This window comes from Chelonia mydas, chromosome 2, assembly GCF_015237465.2.
Source record: "Chelonia mydas isolate rCheMyd1 chromosome 2, rCheMyd1.pri.v2, whole genome shotgun sequence".
Taxonomy (NCBI): Eukaryota; Metazoa; Chordata; order Testudines; family Cheloniidae; genus Chelonia; species Chelonia mydas.
Window position 1 is genome coordinate 140516303 of NC_057850.1, and position 22353 is coordinate 140538655.

The 22353-nt window shown below is 44.9% G+C and overlaps 1 protein-coding gene across 5 annotated transcripts in view; it reads right to left on the reverse strand.

Moving 5' to 3' along the window:
* TENT4A (terminal nucleotidyltransferase 4A) overlaps nt 1–22353 on the reverse strand; it is a 149355-nt gene that overhangs the window by 92976 nt on the left and 34026 nt on the right. For all 5 annotated transcript variants that reach the window (XM_043540283.1, XM_043540282.1, XM_037893361.2 and 2 more), the window contains exons 6-7: nt 3411–3539; nt 1436–1649 (exon numbers count right to left, since the gene is read on the reverse strand). In XM_043540283.1, coding sequence (XP_043396218.1) covers nt 1436–1649; nt 3411–3539 — 343 coding nt within the window. The remainder of the gene's footprint in view (nt 1–1435; nt 1650–3410; nt 3540–22353) is intronic.

Consider the following 22353-nt stretch of genomic DNA (forward strand, 5'->3'; position numbering starts at 1 on the left):
TTGAACAGTTGCTAATAAATCATTCCTAATTGTATGTTTAAATCCTCTCACCTGGTTTGGCTCAATCATTTATGGCTCTGTGAAACTGGCCCCTTTGTACATACATAACTGGTTTGGACTTTATTCTGTTTGCATAAAGAATGAATCATAGAATATCAGGGTTGGAAGGGACATCAGGAGGTCATCTAGTCCAACCCCCTGCTCAAAGCAGGACCAATCCCCAACTAAATCATCCCAGCCAGGGCTTTGTCAAGCCTGATCTTAAAAACCTCAAAGGAAGGAGATTCCACTACCTCCCTAGGTAACCCATTCCAGTGCTTCACCACCCTCCTAGTGAAAACGTTTTTCCTAATATCCAACCTAAACTTCCTGCATTGCAACTTGAGACCATTACTCCTTGTTCTGTCATCTGCTACCACTGAGAACAGTCGAGATCCATCCTCTTTGGAACCCCCTTTCAGGTAGTTGAAAGCAGCTCTCAAATCCCCCCTCATTCTTCTCTTCTGCAGACTAAGTAATGTAGTGATGACATGTAATGAAGTCATGATCATTTGTACCTAAACTACCACTGTTTAATTTTGTGATTAATTCCTATTTATCTGTCAAGCACGGTCTGATATAAAATTCCCCCTCCCAAGTTGGATGCAAAATTAGGAATTAGGAAACTGTCATCTTTAATATTTAGAAATTTCAAGGATGTTTAGCACTGGCAGCACAAGATCTCCAGCAGGTGTCACTCAGATTGAAGTCCCCCATAGTCTTTTTTTTCCTACATATTACAGATAGCGGCTTAAGGAACCAGTCGTCATCTTCTCTAGTGTGATCTGGTGGTATGTAGCGTACTCCCAAAAAGACTATCTTGTGCTTTTTTTAGGACATTGATCCACAAACATTCAGTCATTTTCTGATTTGTCAGTGACTCAGAAACAGGTAAACTGAATAGACAAATACAATAACCAAACAGATGAAGCTACAATTCAGGTAAAATTCATATACAGGTAAATATTCTAAATTGTAAGCTCATTTCTTCACATATACCAACATAATTCTGAATGTTACATATCATTTATAAATTTTTTCTTGTGTGCGCTTTTAGTCTAGCACTTTGTAAACTTAACTGAATACAAGGTATAGAAGCATGGAATCTCAGGTTGGAAGGGAGCTCAGGAGGTCATCTAGTCCAACCCCCGCTCAAAGCAGGGCCAATCCCCAATTTTTGCCCCAGATCCCTAAATGACCCCCTCAAAGATTGAACTCACAACCCTGGGTTTAGCAGGCCAATGCTCAAACCACTGAGCTATCCCCTCCCCCCATGGACATCTTAAAGCAACACAATGTAGTTCCTTCACATAACAAAGAACAACTTTGATCTTTTTATTATACTCTACATTTCTGATCTTAAATAAAAAGTATTTAAAAAGTTATGTAATCTTACCAGGGAGGAGAGGATCTTCTATGCACAACATGGATGGTCTATATCCATTGGTCATGGCTTTCATGATTTCTTCTTTGGCAATATAGGCACCTCCATTTTTTATTCTAATACCAGTTTTCAAGTAATTAAAATTTCTTCCATACAGTTCAAAAAATTCTACTAGAAGCATTCCAAGGTTTTCATCAGCTCTCCTGGCATCAATTCTTGGATGCAACTGTAAAGAAGAATGTCTGATACTTACTAAAAGAGTGAGGGTAGATGATAGGCATGTACTAGCAACTGACAAGCCATGTACTAACGGTGAGACATAAAACTGGTCCATTACAGCCACTTCATTAAAAAGCTCAGAATGAACCTAAAAGTTGAAATTCTATTACCTTTCCCAACTAAATTCTCCTAAGCTTTCCTTAAACTTCGCTTCACTAATGTAACCAACAGTGGGCAGCACTTGAATACTATATGGAACCTATAGGTACTTAACCGAATCTTTCTGCTTAGTCCAGTTTTCTAATCCAAAAGCAACAGAGAAGAATTGCCACTTAGATTTGATGCATAGTTAATGAAGGAATATTGGTTTAAGTTTTCGTAAGGATTCTGCAGTGGTGGCAGTTTTCAGAAGGTGGACAGAAAATAGAACTCCGTGTTTCCCCTGCAAATGCTTATGCATTCTAGAGCAATGCTGGCCTCTCACCATCATCCCCATGTTTTACCACATGTACACACTTGAAGACACCTCACACAGCAGACAACTAGCCAATAACTAAACTTCAAAGCTACCCATAAAGAACGCCTATGCTGGAGCATATGCCTAGATCAGAGTGTGAGGCCCTGTTTTTAATCTGAGTTAACTGACTGCCAATTCACTGTAGTTAGTCTTTATAATAATCCACAAACTCTGCAAACATTTACAAATGGGCCATATGGAAAAAGTATGTAATTAAAGACTATCATAGTGCATCCACACAAAGGGACTGAATTATGATTGTATTTCTCCTTAGCTTTGTTCTAGGAAACTGCTTAAACCATTTTAGCTGAAATTTGCAATGAGCCAGTCTGAAGGAAACCCCTAGAATGGAAAAGTTTCAGCCCAATCAAAGCTATAAGCAACTGAAAACTAGGTCTTATAATGGAAAGTGTTTGGCAACCAGACTCACCCATAATATACTGAACACAAGTTTCACACATAAAATTTACCTTTTTAACAAGGTATCAAAATTCTGTGTGTGCTCCATAAACATACATCTTTGTATGTCAGAAGTAGCCTTTATCACAACAGGCATTTGGGTGAGAGAAGAGCCAGGCCCAGCTGACTTGGTTCCAAGCCTACTCCCATTAGCACAGCAGGAGGTCTGCTGACAAGGGAAGCAAGAAAGCAAAGGATGCAGAGAAGATTCCAAAGGAATTCAGGGGCATGCAAGGACCCTCAGGGAAACCCCTCCATCCATCCTCGATCTGGTAACAGGGAGGAAGGAGTAATAAAGAGATCAGGGAGGAGTAGTCATGGAGAAATCAGTGAGGCTCTCTGACATTACCATAATTTGACTGCAGTTTGTTTCCAGTGTTTCCTAGTGAAATGACTATGACATGACCATGTTGGGTGGCCTGCTGGCTTGCAGCCCAACTCGATAGGGGGTGGGGCAGACGACTGGCAGCCTCTGCCAGAAGAAGGGACAGTTCTAGGCAGCAGGTTCGGCAAAAAGGACATGTAGAGAGGGCCATTATGCCATTCTCCACATTGATCATATCATATAACACATTTTCAGAGGCCTCTGCTGCTGTTCTCATCCATACTCTGAGCAGAGCTCTCAGAGCTAGGAGAGGCAGCCTGCAGGGAATGGAGATCACAAAGCCTGCAGGGAATGGAGATCAACAAAGGGAGAGCTGTGTGTCACTAAAAGCCAATTGAAAATTGGGGAATTCACTGCAGAGACTAAAATTTAAGAACAGCGTAACTAAAACAAAATAGAGAACTTACCTGCAGGAAACTAATTGCCATTAAAATTAGGCTGTAAGAGCTAATTCCACCAGTAAAAACTTCATTCAAATCCCTCTGAAGAAGGAACTGTTTTAATACTAAAATCAAGTAAGGCAGCAATGAATATTTCTGTAAATAAGAAAAATAGGTCTGTTATAATCTATTACAAATTCTATAAAGATTTTAAGATGCATTAACATGTCAAATTCTATCCTCAAAAGCATGACTATAGGACTTTTTAATCAGGCTATTTAAAAGTCTTTTTACTAGCCGTTTACCCAAAGGAACAGTTAACGCTTTATTTTATTCTATTCACATTTTATTTCTGTGTAAGTACGGTATTTAATTTGGCATATTGTATCTTCCTAACATAACAGAGAAAGCTACTTTTTTAAACTCCTTTATCAGCCAAGACATTATTATCCAAAGTGATCATCAAATTATATTGCAGGAGGGATATAAATAGCAGTAAATACTACAACAGCTGATTTAGTAATAGTTAGATGACAGCTAACGCTTTGCTGTATAGGTATAACTAATAATCCAAACCAGATCAAAAATATAAACATTTCACTAAAGTTGGTTAGTTATTATGCATCGTAACAAAGTTGTGAAGAAACAACGCATTAAAGTATACCAGCTTCACATTTATTTAAGCTCTCCAAGAAAACAGTTCAGTTCATGGAGTATAAAAGCTACTAAGGACTTGTGTTGACACCATACAAAGGAGGGCTATATTAAGGTAGGAGCGGCACAGAATCCTGTGACACCTTATAGACTAACAGATGTATTGGAGCATAAGCTTATGCTCCAATACATCTGTTAGTCTGTAAGGTGCCACAGGACTCTTTGCCACCTTTATAGATCCAGACTAACATGGCTACCCTTCTGATACCATATTAAGGTAGAGACTTTAAAGCAGCATGCTAGCATACTGAAGGTGCACCACAGTTGGCACACTGCTGAATTCTTTAACAGACATAGGAAGAGTACCTAGCATGCAAAAAAGTTGCTTTTCAGCACGAAAGAACTGACTTTCAGTCCTTACATATTTCATATACAGAAGCTATTCACTTCTGTAAAAGCTAGGCTTTTTGCATGTCATTCATGGAAAGGTGGGAAATAAAGTATTAATGTTCAGAATGATGGTAATCTTTGCTGTGCAACATACTTAAATTTAGCTAATAGTTTCTTAAGCAGTGTATTATGCGGAGCCTTGCCTCACTTAAGACTAACTTCAGTGCAGCTCACTTCACTTCTGGGTGAAACACCCATCCCATTTATTTAAATGACAAAAACAAACAAACAAACAAAAATCCTGAGCTCTAGTTTCTATCCTAGCACACCTTTTAAGTTCTTCGGAATTTTATCAAATTCAATTTGGGCTGACAGTTTCCAAGCTTGCTCTCAAGCTACAAGCAATTGCTAGTTTTGAATAGACAGCTCAGCTGTTTGAGTTTTGAATGTATGAAAAACCCTAATTTGGTTTTGGTAGTTTTAACTAGAGCTGGTTAGGAAACGTTTCCCCTTCTTGGGAAAAATTCAACAGAAATAAAAAATGGTTTTCTAGAAACTGTTCTACAAATTTGAAAGGCTTATCAATAACAAAAATTCATCAGAAACTGAACACATGAAAATTTATTTTGACAAAAAACTCAATTTTTGACTGAAACATTAAACCAAAAATGTCAAACTAACTTTTATCACAGAAATTTGCAATCAATTTTTTATATTAACCTAAAAACCTACAGGAGTTTGGAATACTGGGGCACTGAAGATTTAGAGCAAAACACTAAGGGTACGTCTAAATAGCCCATGGCAGCAAACCTCCCACCCTGGGGCAACAGACTCAGGCTACTGAAGGTCATCCTAGTGCTCTAGAAGTATCCGCGTGGAAAACTCTTCCAAGGTTCATCTCAGGCTCTGAAGCCTAAAGAGGTGGGTGTAAATCAGCACCCCTGGTTAAGTCAGGGGACATCACAATTCAGATCATCAATAAAGAAAAAAGTGAAAGCCTGATATTGTTGATATTTCAAATCTTAAAGTTAAGGCACCTTCAAAGACAGTGTGACTTCAAACTGGATTGTGACAAGTTCTGGGTCAGAAATGTTTAACTTAAAAGCTACTGGGGTTTTCTACAAGTTCAGATTCTTGGGGAGGTTTTTTTTTTGGGGGGGGGGGGGGCGGAGGGTCTGTTTATTTTTAAAGTTTTAATGAAAACTTAATCAAGCCAAATTCAAAGATATTATGTACTGCACTGTAAATTACTGTAGATCATTAAGAAATTTTTATTTGCATAATTTGGCAAATATGTAGTACAAAGACCATATTTTAAGGCATCAGCAGAAGAGGTCACAAAGATTTAATAAACTGACACAAATTTGTCCTTCACCTTTCCAAATTACACTTCTGTACAGAACTGAGATAATGTCCATGTTTAAATTTTTCAAACATTGGAAATGAACAGTTTATTACAGTGTTTCCTCCAAACAAACTTGGCTAAGCACACACGAGTACTATATATGCAAAATTTCAACAAGTGAGACTTCTTGCTACACTTGTTACTCAACTATCTAAATGCCATTTTAAAGCAGACCTTTTCAAACAAACAATTCTCCTTGCACAAGAACATAAGAATGGCCATACTGCGTCAGACCAAAGGTCCAGCTACCCAGTATCCAGTCTACCGACAGTGGCCAATACCAGGTGCTCCAGAGGGAATGAACAGAACAGATACTCATCAAGCGATCCATCCCATTACCCATTCCGAGCGTCTGACTAACGGAGGCTAGGGATACCATCCCTGCCTATCCTAGCTAATAGCCATTGATGGACAGAGCCTCCATTAACTCATCTAGTTCTTTTTTGAACCCTGTTATAGTCTTTGCCTTCACAACAAAAAGTTTTGGCTCTGGCAAAAAGTTCCACAGACTGACTGTGTGTTGTGTGAAAAAATACCTCCTTTTGTTTATTTTCAACCTGCTGCCTCTTAATTTCATTGGGCGACCCCTAGTTCTTGTGTTATGAGAAGGAGTAAATAACACGTCCTTATTTACTTTCTCCACATAAGTCATGATTTTATAGACCTCTACCATATCCCCCCTTAGTCATCTCTTTTCCAAGCTGAAAACTCCCAGTTTTAGTCTCTCCTCATACGAAAGCTGTTCAATATTCCTAATCATTTTTGTTACCTTTTTCTGAATCTTTTCTGCACGCAGTATTCAAGATGTAGGCATACCATGGATTCATATATAGAGGCAATATGATATTCTCTTATTATCTATCCCTTTCTTAATGATTCCCAATATTCTGTTTGCTTTTTTGACTACCGCTGCACATTGAGTGGATGTTTTCAGAGAACTATCCAAAATTACTCTTTCTTGAGTGGTATGTGTATAGTTGGGATTATGTTTTCCAATGTGCATTACTTTGCATTTATCGAAATTGAAATTCATCTGCCATTTTATTGCCCAGTCACCCAGTTTTAAGAGATCCTTTTGTAGCTCTTCGCAATCTGCCTGTTACTTAACTATCTTGAGCAATTTTGTATCATCTGCAAATTTTGCCACCTCACTGTTTGCCTCTTTTTCCAGACCATTTATGAATATATTGAATAAGACTGGGCCCCATACAGACCTGCGGGGGACACCACTATTTACCTCTCTCCATTCTGAAAATTGACCATTTATTCCTACCCTTTGTCTTCTATCTTTTAACCAGTTACCAATCCAGGAGAGGACCTTCCCTCTTATCCCATGACAGCTTACTTTGCTTAAGAGCCTTTGATGAGGGACCTTGTCAAAGGCTTTCTGAAAATCTAGAGTATACTATATCCACTGGATCCCCCTTGTCCATTTGCCTGTTGATCCCCTCAAAGAATTCTAGTAGATTTGGTGAGGCATGATTTCCCTCTACAAAAACTACGTTGACTCTTCCCCAACAAATTATGTTCATCTACGTGTCTGACAATTTTGTTCTTTACTATAGTTTCAACCAGTTTGCCTGATACTGAAGTCAGGCTTACTGGCCTGTAATTGCCAACGTCACTTCTGGAGCCCTTTTTAAAAATTGGCGTAACATTACTTATCCTCCAGTCATTTGGTACAGAAGCTGATCTAAATGATAGGTTACAGACTACAGTTAGGTTTCAGAGTAACAGCCGTGTTAGTCTGTATTCGCAAAAAGAAAAGGAGTACTTGTGGCACCTTAGAGACTAACCAATTTATTTGAGCATAAGCTTTTGTGAGCTACAGCTCACTTCATCGGATGCATACTGTGGAAAATACAGAAGATGTTTTTATACACACAAACCATGAAAAAATGGGTGTTTATCACTACAAAAGGTTTTTTCTCCCACCACCCTCCTCTCCTGCTGGTAACAGCTTATCTAAAGTGATTACTCTCCTTACAATGCGTATGATAATCAAGGTGGGTCATTTCCAGCACAAATCCAGGGTTTAACAAGAATGCCTGAGGAACAGTGGGGGTGGGGGGGAAGGAATAAACAAGGGGAAATAGGTTACTTTTTATAATAACTCAACCATTCCCAGTCTCTATTCAAGCCTAAGTTAATTGTATCCAATTTGCAAATTAATTCCAATTCAGCAGTCTCTCGTTGGAGTCTGTTTTCGAAGTTTTTTTGTTGAAGGATAGTCACTTTGAGATCAGAAATCGAGTGACCAGAAAGATTGAAGTGTTCTCCGACTGGTTTTTGAATGTTATAGTTTTTGACATTTGATTTGTGTCCATTTATTCTTTTACGTAGAGACTGTCCAGTTTGCCCAATGTACATGGCAGAGGGGCACTGCTGGCACATGATGGCATATATCACATTGGTGGATGTGCAGGTGAACGAGCCTTTGATAGTGTGGCTGATGTTATTAGGCCCTGTGATGGTGTCCCCTGAATAGATATGTGGGCACAGTTGGCAACGGGCTTTGTTGCAAGGATAGGTTCCTGGGTTAGTGGTTCTGTTGTGTGGTATGTGGTTGCTGGTGAGTATTCGCTTCAGGTTGGGGGGCTGTCTGTAGGCAAGACAGCCCCCAACCTTTTGTAGTGATAAACACCCATTTTTTCATGGTTTGTGTGTATAAAAACATCTTCTGTATTTTCCACAGTATGCATCCAACGAAGTGAGCTGTAGCTCACGAAAGCTTATGCTCAAATAAATTGGTTAGTCTCTAAGGTGCCACAAGTACTCCTTTTCTTTTTGAGACTACAGTTAGTACTTCTGAAGGAATTCAGATGTGAAATTGAAGAATTCTTGGGTAAATACCATCTGGTCCTGGTGACTTATTATTATCATCAATTTGTTCCAAAACCTCGTCTGACACCTCAATCTGGGACAGTTCCTCAGATTTGTCACCTAAAAAGAATGGCACAGATTTGGGAATCTCCCTCATCCTCAGCCATGAAGACTGATGCAAAGAATTCATTTAGTTTCTCCGCAATAGCCTTATCCTTGAGGGCTCCTTTAGCATTTCGATTGTCCAGTGGCCCCGTTGGCTGTTTAGCAGCCTTCCTGCTTCTGGAGTACTTAAAAATTTGTTGCTATTACTTTGAATAGCTAGCTGTTCTTCAAATTCTTTTTTGGCGTTCCTAATTATATTTTTACACTTCATTTGCCAGAGTTTATGCTCCTTTCTATTTTCCTCACTAGGATTTAACTTACATTTTTTTAAAAGGATGCCTTTTTGCCTCTCACTGCTTCTTTTACTTTGTTGTTTAGCCACAGTGGCACTTTTTTGGTTCTCTTATTATGTTTTATAATTTGGGGTATACGTTTAAGTTGAGCCTCATTATGGAGTCTTTAAAAAGTTTCTGTGCAGCTTGCAAGGATTTCATTTTTGGCACTGTAACTTTTAATTTCCAGTTAACTAACGTCTTCATTTTTGTGTAGTTCCCCTTCTTGAAATTAAATGATACACAGTGTTGGACTGCTGTGGTGTTTTCCCCGCCACAGGGCCTTTAATTTTAATTATATTATGGTCACGATTACCAAGTAGTCCAGCTATATTCACCTCTCAGACCAGATCCCGTGCTCCACTAAGGACTAAATCAAGAATTGCCTCTCTTCTTGTGGGTTCCAGGACTAGCTGCTCCAAGAAGCAGTCATTTAAGGTGTAAAGAAACTCTCTCTGCATCCCGTCCTGAGGTGACATGTACCCAGTCAATATGGGGAGAGCTGAAATCCCCTATTTTCTGATTTTTATAGCCTCTCTAATCTCCCTGAGCATTTCCCAGTCACTATCACCATCCCTGATCAGGTGGTTGGTAGTATATCCCGACTGCTATATTCTTCTTATTAGAGCATGGAATTACCATCCATAGAGATTCTATGGTACAGTTTGGTTCAGTTAAGATTTTTACTTCATTTGATGCTACGCTTTCTTTCACATATAGCGCCAATCCCTAACCAGCATGACCTGTTCTGTTCTTCAGATATATTTTGTTCCCTGGTATTACTGTGTCCCATTGATTATCCTCATTCCACCAAGTTTCTGTGATCCCTATTATATCAATATCCTCATTTAATACAAGACACTCTAGAATTCACACATCTTATTAATTAGACTTCTCGCATTTATATATAAGCACTTTAAAAACTTGTCACTTTTTAGCTACGTGCCATTACATGATGTAATTGAATGGGACTTTTTTCATTTGACTGTTTCTCATCAGATCCTACCCGTATTTTATCATCTTCCATCCTCTCCTCCTTACTAAGGCATAGGGAAACTCCATTAGTAGATCCTCCCTTAAGGGATGTCTCTGTCCAAACCATGTGCTCCTCTGCACCTGTAGGCTTTCCCCCAGCCCTTAAAATTAAGAAGGTCATAGAACAGTTTTTAAACTAAGTTCCAGCAATCTGGTTCCATTTTGGTTTAGATGGAGCCCATCCTTCCTGTATAGGCTCCCCCTTTGCCAAAAGTTTCCCCATTTCCTAATAAATCTAAACTCCTCCTCCCTACACCATCGTCTCATCCACACATTGAGACCCTGCTCTTCTGCCTGTAATGCCCCTGCGCATGGAACTGGAAGTATTTCAGAGAATGCTACCACAGAGGTCCTGGACTTCAATCTTTTACCTAGCAGCCTCTATTTGGCCTTCAGGACCCCTCTACAGGCTGGTAAAAGTCCCTAATAGCTGCTAGGTGGACCCTGAGCTTAGAGATAATCCAGACCGTTTTAGGGTAAAGCACACTCAAGGATATGTGGAATAGTCACAGATTCTGGGGAGATTTGTTGGGACGTGCACCAAATCTGAAACCTAGACCATTTCTGCACGTAAGGTACGTCCTTTGTTCGGTGAGAGGAGGTGCAGAATAGCTGGGAGAGAGATCAGCACAAGCTGTGACAGGTAAGGGTACCAGGTCTGTCTTGGCCAAGTAGGAGCGATCAAAATTACACTAGCTCTGTCCCTTTTTATTTTCAGCAAGACCTTTGAAAGTAAGGGAAAGGGAGAGAAGGTGTAGAGAAGATCCGTGTGCCAGAGGATTGGGGGAGCCTCACCTAGAGTGTTGTCCCATCTCCTCTCTAGAGCTGTAGCGTGGACACTTCTTGTTCAGGCGAGCAGTGAACAGATCTGCAGATTGTGTCCTCCATCATCTGAATAGGTTGTGAGTACTGACGGGTGTATCTCCCACTTGCAGTTGTGAGAGAATTTCTGACTGAGACTGTCTACTTTTAAGTTGTGTGTAGCTGAGAGGTACACCGCAGACAGTGTAACATTGTGGTAGATGGCACCAATTCCATAATCTCATCACTTCTGCTTAAAGGGAAGGCAATCTGGCTCCTCCCTCTGACTGATGTAAACACAAGCAATGCGGTCTGTCAGGATCGTTGTACGTGATCCTCTGTCAGCAGGAGGAGAGGCGCAGGCATTCCTGACCTTTCTCAGCTCGAGGAGACAGATGTGGAGGAATATCTCCACAGGCAACCATTTGCCTTATGTCACGAGGATGTTTAGGTGCACGCCCCACCCTATGAGTGACGTGTCAGTGGTGAGGAGCGATGACTGATGTTTGCAAGGAGGGGATCCCTTTACAAACATTGGCTGGGTCCTTCCACCAGTTTAAGGAGTTTATCCTGGTGGGTAGTGACAGATTTGTCCAGCCTATCCTTCGTCAGTCTGTAAACTGAGCCAAACTACATCTGGAGGCATCACACATGGAGCCTGGCATGAAGTAGCACCACCATGCCCACTGCCATATGCCCCAATAGTTGGAGGCAAAGCCTGGCTGGTACTTGTGGGCTGCTTTGAACGGTGTCTGAGTGTGACTAAGGATAACAACCTGTGTTGAGGTAAGAGGGCTTTGGCTTATAATGCATTGAGGTTGGCCCCTAAGAATTCCAGGCATTGCACTGGAGTGAGGGTTGACTTCTGGGCATTGACCTGTAGATCCAGTTCTGTAAACAAATGTATCATAGTACTGGTTACTTGGTGAGCCTCCCAGAGAGATCGGGCTCTGAGGAGAAAAATCATCCAGATATGGGTAAATCATTATCCCTTGAGAGAGTCAATGAGCAGCGAGCACTGAGAGAACCTTGGAAAATACCCTGAGGGCTGATGTTAGCCTGAAGGGGAGCACTCTGCATTGATACTGGTCATGTCCCAGAGTGAACCTGAGAAACAGTCTGAGCTGGTAGCATCAAGATGTGAAAATAGGCATCCTGGAGGTCAAGGGTGGAAAACCAGTCTCCCTGTTCCAGTGCTGCAATGATCATTGATAAGGTAACCATCTAGAATTTTGAGCCTTGACAAACTTGTTGAGAGCTCCAAGGTCTAGTATGGGTCTCCATCCTCCCTTCCTTTTAGGTATTAGGAAGTAACAAGAATAGAACCCCTTGTCTCATAGATATTGAGGTACTGGTTTTATGGCTCCCAGCTTGAGGAGGCAATCCATCTTGTCTCATAGTAAAGTCTCATGAGAAAGACCCCTCAAAAGAGATTGGGAAGGGTGCTGTGCAGGGAGTAGGGAGGCAAAACTGAATGGAATACTGGGTTCGGACAATCTCTAGGACCCATTGGTCCGATGTTATGCATTCCCAGACACTGCGGCACACTGCCAAATCAGTGGCCAAATGGATGTGGTACGATGGTCGGCCGTGTCAGTCAGGGGGAGTGGTCTAATGACACCTTGACCTGCCCGACAAAAGTGGTGTTTAGATGTAGACAAAGATTGTGGGCAAGATGGTTTTCATTTAGGGAGTTTCCCTCTCTTTGTGGCTTGTAGTGGTGCTGAGGTTGGTACTGAGATCCATGTGATCTATTCTGGGGTTGGGGACTAGTCTTTGCCCTGGTGTATAAATACCCAGTGACACAGAGGGTAGCCCTAGAAACCTTCATGGTGTGAAGAGAGGTGTCAGTCTTCTCGGCGAAGAGCTTCGTTCCCTCAAAAGGAAAGTCCTCAATCGCGGACTGCACCTTTTTCGGGAATCCCGACAAACGAAGCCATGATATTGTAGCATCACCACAGCCGTGGAGATGGACCTAGCAGCCATGTTGAGGGTAAATTGCAGCAATGTCTTCACTTTGAATGACTCACGATGTACTTCTGGCATCTTTTCAATCACGTCATTCAGCTTTGAGTCGTTTTATAGAATAGTATTTAGCCATGAGGGACTAGTAGTTGGCAATACAAACTTGCAGAGTGGCTGAGGAGTATGCTTTTCTGCTGAACAGATCAAGGTACTTCCAATCCCTGTTGTAGGAGAAATCCTTGACTGATATGGGCCGCAAAAGTTGACAGCTTCCACCATGATGGCATTTAAGTGGCGGGTGGGAGAATAGAAATTCAGATTCTTTTGCAGGGACATAGTATTTTTTATCTACCCGCTTGCAGGTCAGGGCCACGAATGCCGGGGTTTGCCACGCGGTCTTTGCCAGGTCTAAAATGGCCTCATTAATCGGGAGGGTGATCTTTGAGGAGGTAGAAGAATGAAAGATATCAAGGAGTTGATGATGGGTATCCCCAAAGATGGTGGAGAATGGCGACTTCGTCTGGAGGAAGACAATATGGTCCTCGAAGTCACTCCCTCATTGGTACTGGCTTCCTGATCCTTTAAGTCTCAAGGCAGTCCCAAAGCCCTGGATGGTGTGGCCAAGGGAGTGTGCCGCCCCGCGGTGGCGCCCATGGGTGGACATACCAGGATGGTGGTGTTTGGGCCATCTGCGGGTATATCCTTGGGCTCTGTTGGTAGTGCGCACCATATGGAGTTTGGGAGGAGTACAGCAACACTACCTCTTCAAGCTCACTGTCTGAACTCTCGCTAAAGAGCGGAGGGGCAGGGCATGGCAACAGGGATATTTCCTGTGTTTGGTAGTGGCTTGGTGCAGAGGTCTCTGTACCGAGAGGAGGGGACTCCAGTGCCTCTGGCATGCTGAGGTCTCTTGAATGGCAGAGTTCCACCTCTACCGATCGTCCCAGCATTGGTGGTGGTGCCAGGGGGACAGGAATCTGATACGTACCGGTCACTCTTGCGCCGGTTGAGCCACCGCTGGAGGTAATGATGCAGGCTTGCGTACTGGGAATGTCTTTTTAGAAAAGTGCTTACTCCTGTCCTTTGGCGCCGAACTTGGTGCCTATCAGGTTCATATGCACATCAGTGGTATCAGTTACTGTCAGTTTCTGTAAACCCTGGGTGCCGGACTGAGATGGCCTCAGTGCCGAAGATTCCAAGTGAGATTGTGATTACTTGCAGCTATCTTGGGGCTCACTATGGGGGCTTCCTGCTCTCTTCTGAGAAGATTGATAGCTGCTTTCAACTACCTGAGAGGTGGTTTCAGAGAGGATGGTTCTAGACTATTCTCAGTGGTAGAAGAGGACAGGACAAGGAGTAATGGTCTCAAGTTGCAGTGGGGGAGGTTTAGGTTGGATATTAGGAAAAACTTTTTCACTAGGAGGGTGGTGAAACACTGGAATGCGTTACCTAGGGAGGTGGTAGAATCTCTTTCCTTAGAAGTTTTTAAGGTCAGGCTTGACAAAGCCCTGGCTGGGATGATTTGATTGGGGATTGGTCCTGCTTTGAGCAGGGGGTTGGACTAGATGACCTCCTGAGGTCCCTTCCAATCCTGATATTCTATGATTTGTGTGAGAGGGATCTGCAGCCTGCTTCTTCTACGTCTAAGGATTGTGGGTTGAAGGCGGTGCGGAAGATTCACGTCTACCAGGCAACTGGGGTTGAAGAGCTGCCTCCATTAAGATAATCTTCTAGCAGAACTCTCTGTCTTTGCGGGATCTTGGACGGAGCTGTGGGCAAAGACCACACTTCTGTTGTATGCGGCCTTCCCCAAAGCAGCAAATGCACTGAGTGCTTATCCACAATCAGGATTGCCTTTTTACAACTGAGGCACTTCTTGAAGCCCAGGAACCGAGCATACCCCACTGGGGGAAAGGGTCCCTGATGGGGGGAGAAAAGGGCAGGAAGAAAAAAAAAAAGTTGTTTATTTTATCATTAAAAACAAAACAAAAAAAGGCAGGGAGGGGGGCGGACTACAACTATAACTCGGAGGCTAACTATAGGTAAACAGATTAAGACGATACTCTTAACAGATTGCTAATGGTTCAGTCTCTAGCCAGGGTGGTTCAGAAGGAACTGAGGACAGTTTGGCACAGCACGAGGAGACAGCACATGTACAGGCCCAATGGACTCTGCTACCGAAGTTCTCCGATCAACAGTGCAGGGACGCAAGAGGTTACTTACTGTAACTGGAAGTTCTTTAAGATGTGTGGTCCCTATCTGGATTCCAAATTCCATGCACGCCATGTGCCGGAGCCAGAACTGTTCACAGTAATGTCTGTTGACCCGCACACGTGTCGACTGTGTGGCACGTCCAAGGATCTAAGAAGCTGTGCAAATTGACAATGCTCCAACTCCCTCTCACCCAGAAGCAAGGGGAGCCCAGAGTAGAAGGGATGGAAGGTGGGACTGAAATCCAGATAGGGACCATACATCTCGAAGAATCTCCAGTTATAGTAAGTTCTTCTCCTTCAAGTGCTGGTCCCCATGTGGATTCCCAAGGTGGGAGAGTAGCAGTGAGAAGGTGGGTGCAAGGGCTCACGAGAAGAGACAGTCTGTAGGACAGCATGACAAACTGCCACATCCATTGCAGCGTCAGGGACGATAGCATAATGGGCAGAAAAGATGTGGATGGAGGTCCAGGTGGCTGCCCTACAAATCTCACGCCATGGGACATCTGCGAGGAAGGCAGACATAGCAACATATGCCCACACTGAGTGGGTCGTGACCCCCCTGGGGGTAATGGGGGAGGACAGCGCCTAGCAGTCGGCAAATCACTGGGTGATCCATTTAGAGCAGGGCAGTCAATAGGTGGATGCTGGGCCAAATCTGGACCACCAGATGCTTCTGAATGGACCCCAGAATCTTTTTATTTTATTCTCTGGTGTCTAGACCTTAGCTATACCTTGACCAAGAAATTTGGACCTGGACAAAGTATAATCGACTACCCCTATTTAGAGGGAGTCACTGTGAAGAGAATGGCAGGCACACTGAAGATAAAAGGCTAGTGCCCGCCAAACATCAAGAGTGTGGAGCGCATGTTCGAGGGGGACATGCAGTTTGGGGTAGAAGGTCGGGAGGTGAACGCACTAATTAAGGTAGAATGACGAGACCACTTTGGGCAAAAATTTGGGATGGAGGCATAGGGAGACCTTGGCCTCGTGGAAGACAGTGAAAGGTGTATCTGCCATCGTTGCAGTCTGTTAGTTAACGCGTCTCATGGATGTGATGGCCACCAAAAAGATCGCCTTCCTGGAAAGATGAGCAAGGGAGCAGGGGGCAAGTGGTTCAAAGAGTGGCTTGGTGAGGCTGCAAAGGGCGAGGTTAAGGTGCCAGGAAGGAGTAGGCTTCTGGACTGCAGGGAAAGCATTGAGAAAGCCACAAAGGAAGCAGGAGCTAGTAGCGTGGGTGAAGATGGAAAACCCATCCAGAGGTGGAAGGAAGGCACTAAGCACGGCCAGGTGGATGTGGATCGAGTGGATGAGGCCTGATCTCCGGAGAGAGAGCAGGTAGTCGAGGATGACGGGAATGCAGGTGGTGTCAGCAGTGCTGCACCCAGATGGGAAAGCGGAGCCATTTGGCTCAGTAACACGTGAGTGGACGGGCACCAGCTATGGGAAAGGATGTCATGGACAGGGGAGGAGCACGCAATATCTATGCATGATCCCCATCCAAATACCAGGCTGCGACCTGGAGAGGGCCCAGATTGGGGTATCATAGCTAGGCGCTAGCTTGCGTAAGAAGATCCAGGAGACAGAGCAGAAAGCAAGCGGAGAGATGTAGGGGATCTGTGTACCAGTACCGGCGAAGCCAGGTGATGGCAATGAGGAGAAGAGTCACGTGGTCACCTGGGGAAGCAGGGAAATGGGCGGGCATACATAGCGGAGGTCGGTGGTTCAGGACAAGAGGCGAGAGTAGCCCTGGAAGCCCCAGCTTCTGGTTCTGCAGAGTGGCAAAAGAATTGCCAACACAGTGTGCCCCAGAGACAGAAGAGAATCCAGAGAATGGGATTGTGGAGTTCTCATTCGTGGTTGGCATGGAAGGAGCGAATGAGCATGTCCACCAGGGACTTGCTGGTGCCTGGAAGGTGAACGGCATGTACTGTAATGTTGCGTTGGAGCCACCAGTTCCAAAGGAGGATGGCCTCTGTACAAAAAGAGGGATGGAGCACTGCTTTGTTTATGCAAATGACTGCCACCATGTTGTAGGACAGCAGCTGGACGTGGTAAGAGTGGAGAAAGGGTAGAAAACGTTGGCAGATAACATCCTGGAACTGCAGGCTGTCTGCCTTGATGGTCATCCCCGGATGACCAGAGGCTTTGAGCTGTGTTGCCGTCCAGATGAGCTCCCCAACCGATGAGGGAGGCGCCCTTCGTGAGGCTGCTGTAAGACAGGTTGCGTCACCAGGTGAGAGGGGCAAGGACAGTCGGGGGTGAAAAGAACCAGCTTGCTGACATGGTCTGACCGGGTTGTTAACAGAGCAGAGCCACAACTGGAGGCAGAGCACATGGAGGTGGGCATACAGCAAAACTGAGGTGCATGCTGTAATATGACCCAGAAAAGAAAGGCACTGATGCATGCGCGGACAGCGGCAGAGCCATGAGTGTGGTGAGAGCAGTATGAAGGAAGACAGGTGCCGCGACAGAGTCCAGACAAGCTCCTATGAGGGTAAGAAGGCGGGTAGGGATGAGGACATATTTGTCCTCATTGATCAGGATTCCTAGGGCATCGAGGAGGGAACGTAGGGTTTGAATGGTAGTCAGAAGGCTGGTTCAGGATGGTGCTAAAAGGAGCCAATCGTCCAGATAAGGAAACGAGTGACTCAGTCAGCACATGTATGCTGCCACAACATCAAAGACCTTTGTGAACATGCAGGGGGCAGTACTGATCCCGAAGGGGAGGACCCAGAAGGAGAGTGGGAATGACCCACTGTGAATTGAAGGAACTTGCGACAAGTGGGATGGATGTTTATATGGATAGGCATCCTTCATATCGAGAGCCACAAACCAGACTCCACGGAGGGGAGAATGAGGGGAAGGATGACCATCCAGAAATGGAATCTGCAGATAAATTTGTTCAAGATTTTGAGGTCCAGAATAGGGCGTAGGTCATCCCCTCTTTGGTACAAGAAAATAGAAGCCCCGTCCCCAATAGCGGTGCAGTACGAGTTCTATGGAGTCTTTCCGCAGGAGGGCATCCGCTTCCTCTCTGAAAAGGTGGCACTACAAGGGAGTGTCCAGGCAATGCTGGGGTAGGGTAGCGGGACAGAAAGGAGAAGTACTCAATAATATAGCCTTGCTGGACAATGTCCAACAGCAAGCGGTCGGTGGTACTCTGGCCCCAAATGCAAGCGAAGGGGGCAAGGTGATCCCCAAAAACCACCTGTACTAGGAGGGGTGGAGGAAGGTTCGCAGCTCTTGAGTAAGGAGTCAAAAGGGTTGCTTGGGAGGACAATGCGGAAAGATAGATGTGGAAGAAGTAGCTGTGGTGGAGAAGCGTGGCTGTTGTGAATATGGGCAATGGCGGGAAGAGTCAGGCAGGCGCTGGGGGTAATGCTGCACGTGGCATGGGTCTGAAGGACAACTGTTGTTGGTGGCAAGCTGTGGGGGGTGGGGGAGTTTAGTAGAGGCCCAGGGACTGGAGAGGGGCAAGAATCCTTGAAGAATGCATTTAATCCATTTTGTCACTGAACAGATTATTATTCTCTAAGGGAAGGTCCTCCAGGGTAGTTTGGACCTCCTTCGGAAAGTCGCTGAACTGGAGCCAGGAATCTCAGCTGATGACGACCCCAAACGCCAAGGAGCAGGAGGCGGTGTTGGCAGCATAAACTGCGGCCTAGAAAGACACTTTAGCTACCAGCCTGCCCTCATCCACAAGATATTGGAAGTCCTGCTGTTTTTCCAGGGAAAGCCAGGCATGAAAGTCTGCCAGCTTAGAGTATGAAAGGAAGTCGTACTTCACCAGGATGGCCCGGTAGCTGGCAATACGAAATTTGAGGCTTAGCAAATGAGTAGACCTTGCAGCCCACAGGTCCAGCTTCTTCGCAGCCCGGTCAGGCAGCGTAGAGCAGAAATGTTGTTGGCAGGAGCACTCGGTCACAGCTTGCAACACCAGCAAGTTGGGGGGAAAAGGGTTGAAGAGAAAGTTTGTGCCCTTAGAGACGATGAAATAATGGTGCTCTGCCAGTTTTGGGATAGGGGAACAAGATGCTGGGCTAGGACGAATAGCTTGGGCTGGCTGCATGAGGGCACCATGAATAGGGAAGGCGGTACAGGAGAGTCCAGGGGGTTGCAGGATGTCCAGGAATTGGTTTTCTGGATCATGGACATCTTCGACAGGCAGGTTGAGGGCTGTAGCCATGTGTTAAAGCAAGTCCTGGTACTGCATGTAGTCGCTGGGAGGAGAGTGGGCAGGATAAGATACATCTTGAGTTTAGCAAAGCTTTTGATACGGTCTCCCACAGCATTCTTGCCAGCAAGTTAAAAAAGTATGGATTGGATGAATGGACTATAAGGTGGACAGAAAGCTGGCTAGATTGTCGGGCTCAATGGGTAGTGATCAACAGCTCGAGGTCTAGTTGGCAGCCAGTATAAAGTGGAGTGCCCCAGGGGTCGGTCCTGGGACCGGTTTTCTTCAACATCTTTATTAATTATCTGGATGATGGGATTAATTGCACCCTCAGAAAATTCGCAGAAGACACTAAGATGGGGGGAGAGGTAAATATGCTGAAGGGTAGGGATAGAGTCCAGAGTGACCTAGACAAATTGGAGGATTGGGCCAAAAGAAATCTGATGAGGTTCAATGAGGACAAGTGCAGAGTCCTGCACTTATGAAGGAAGAATCCCATGCACCGCTACAGGCTGGGGATCGACTGGCTAAGCAGCACTTCTCCAGAAAAGGACCTTGGGATCACAGTGGACGAGAAGCTGCATATGAGTCAGCAGTGTGCCCTTGTTGCCAAGAAGGCTAATGGCACATTGGGCTGTATTAGTAGGAGCATTGCCAGCAGAGCAAAGGAAGTGATTATTCACCTCTATTCAGCGCTGGTGAGACCACACCTGGAGGACTGTGTCCAGTTTTGGTCCCCCCACTGCAGAATGGATGTGGACAAATTGGAGAGAGCCCAACGAAGGGCAACGAAAATGATTAGGGGGCTGGGGCACATGACTTAGGAGGAGAGGCTGAGGGAACTGGGATTATTTAGTCTGCAGAAGAGAAGAGTGAGGGGGGATTTAATAGCAGTCTTCAAGTACCTGAACGGGGGTACCAAAAGAGGATGGAGCTAGGCTGTTCTCAGTGGTGGCAGATGACAGAATAAGAAGCAATGGTCTCAAGTTGCAGTGGGGGAGGTCGAGGTTAGATATTAGGAAACACTATTTCACTAGGAGGGTGGTGAAGCACTGGAATGGGTTACCTAGGGAGGTGGTGAATCTCCATCCTTAGAGGTTTTTAAGGCCCGGCTTGACAAAGCCCTGGCTGGGATGATTTAGTTGGTGTTCATCCTGTTTTGAGCAGGAGATTGGACTAGATAACCTCCTGAGGTCTCTTACAACCCTAATATTCTATGATTAGGGAGCAGGGAGCACTGGAAGTCCTGGCACAGTCAAGGAATTATGATGTGATTGGAGTAACAGAGACTTTGTGGGATAACTCACATGACTGGAGTATTGTCATGGATGGATATAAACTGTTCAGGAAGGAAAGGCAGGGCAGAAAAGGTGGGGTAGTTACATTGTATCTAAGGGAGCAGTATGACTGCTCAGAGCTCAAGTATGAAACTGCAGAAAAACCTGAGAGTCTCTGGATTAAGTTTAGAAGTGTGAGCAACAAGGGTGATGTCATGGTGGCAGTCTACTATAGACCACCGGACCAGGGGGATGAGGTGAACGAGGCTTTCTTCCAGCAACTCGCAGAAGTTACTAGATCACAGGCCCTGGTTCTCATGGGAGACTTCAATCCCCCCGATATCTGCTGGGAGAGCAATACAGCAGTGCACAGACAATCAAGGAAGTTTTTGGAAAGGGTAGGGGACAATTTCGTGGTGCAAGTGCTGGAGGAACCAACTAGGGGCAGAGCTCTTCTTGACCTGCTGCTCACAAACCAGGAAGAATTAGTAGGTGAAGCAAAAGTGGATGGGAACCTGGCAGGCAGTGACCATGAGATGGTCGAGTTCAGGATCCTGACACCGGGAAGAAAGGAGAGCAGCAGAATACGGACCCTGGACTTCAGAAAAGCAGACTTTGACTCCCTCAGGGAACTGATGGGCAAGATCCCCTGGGAGAATAACATGAGGGGGAAAGGAGTCCAGGAGAGCTGGCTGTATTTTAAAGAATCCTTATTGAGGTTACAGGGACAAACCATCCCTATGTGTAGAAAGAATAGTAAATATGGCAGGCGACCAGCTTGGCTTAATAGTGAAATCCTTACTGATCTTAAACACAAAAAAGAAGCTTACAAGAAGTAGAAGATTGGACAAATGACCAGGGAAGAATATAAAAATTTTCCGCGGGCATGCAGGAGTGAAATCAGGAAGGCCAAATCACACCTGGAGTTGCAGCTAGCAAGAGATGTTAAGAGTAACAAGAAGGGTTTCTTCAGGTACGTTAGCAACAAGAAGAAAGTCAAGGAAAGTGTGGGCCCCTTACTGAATGAGGGAGGCAACCTCGTGACAGAGGATGTGGAAAAAGCTTATGTACTCAATGCTTTTTTTGCCTTTGTCTTCATGAACAAGGTCAGCTCCCAGACGACTGCACTAGGCAGCACAGCATGGGGAGGAGGTGACCAGCCCCCTGTGGAGAAAGAAGTGGTTCGGGATTATTTAGAAAAGCTGGACGAGCACAAGTCCATGGGGCCGGATGCGCTGCATCCAAGAGTGCTAAAGGAGTTGGCAGATGTGATTGCAGAGCCATTGGCCATTATCTTTGAAAACTCATGGCGATAGGGAGAAGTCCCGGATGACTGGAAAAAGGCTAATGTAATGCCTATCTTTAAAAAAGGGAAGGAGGATGATCCTGGGAACTACAGGCCAGTCAGCCTCACCTCAGTCCCTGGAAAAATCATGGAGCAGGTCCTCAAGGAATCAATTCTGAAGCACTTAGAGGAGAGGAAAGTGATCAGGAACAGTCAGCATGGATTCACCAAGGGCAAGTCATGCCTGACTAATCTAATTGCCTTCTATGACGAGATAACTGGCTCTGTGGATGAGGGGGAAGCGGTGGACGTGTTGTTCCTTGACTTTAGCAAAGCTTTTGGCCTCGGTCTCCCACAGTGTTCTTGCCAGCAAGTTAAAGAAGTATGGGCTGAATGAATGGACTATTAGGTGGATAGAAAACTGGCTAGATTGTCGGGCTCAACAGGTAGTGATCAATGGCTCCATGTCTAGTTGGCAGCCGGTATCAAGTGGATTGCCCCAAGGGTCGGT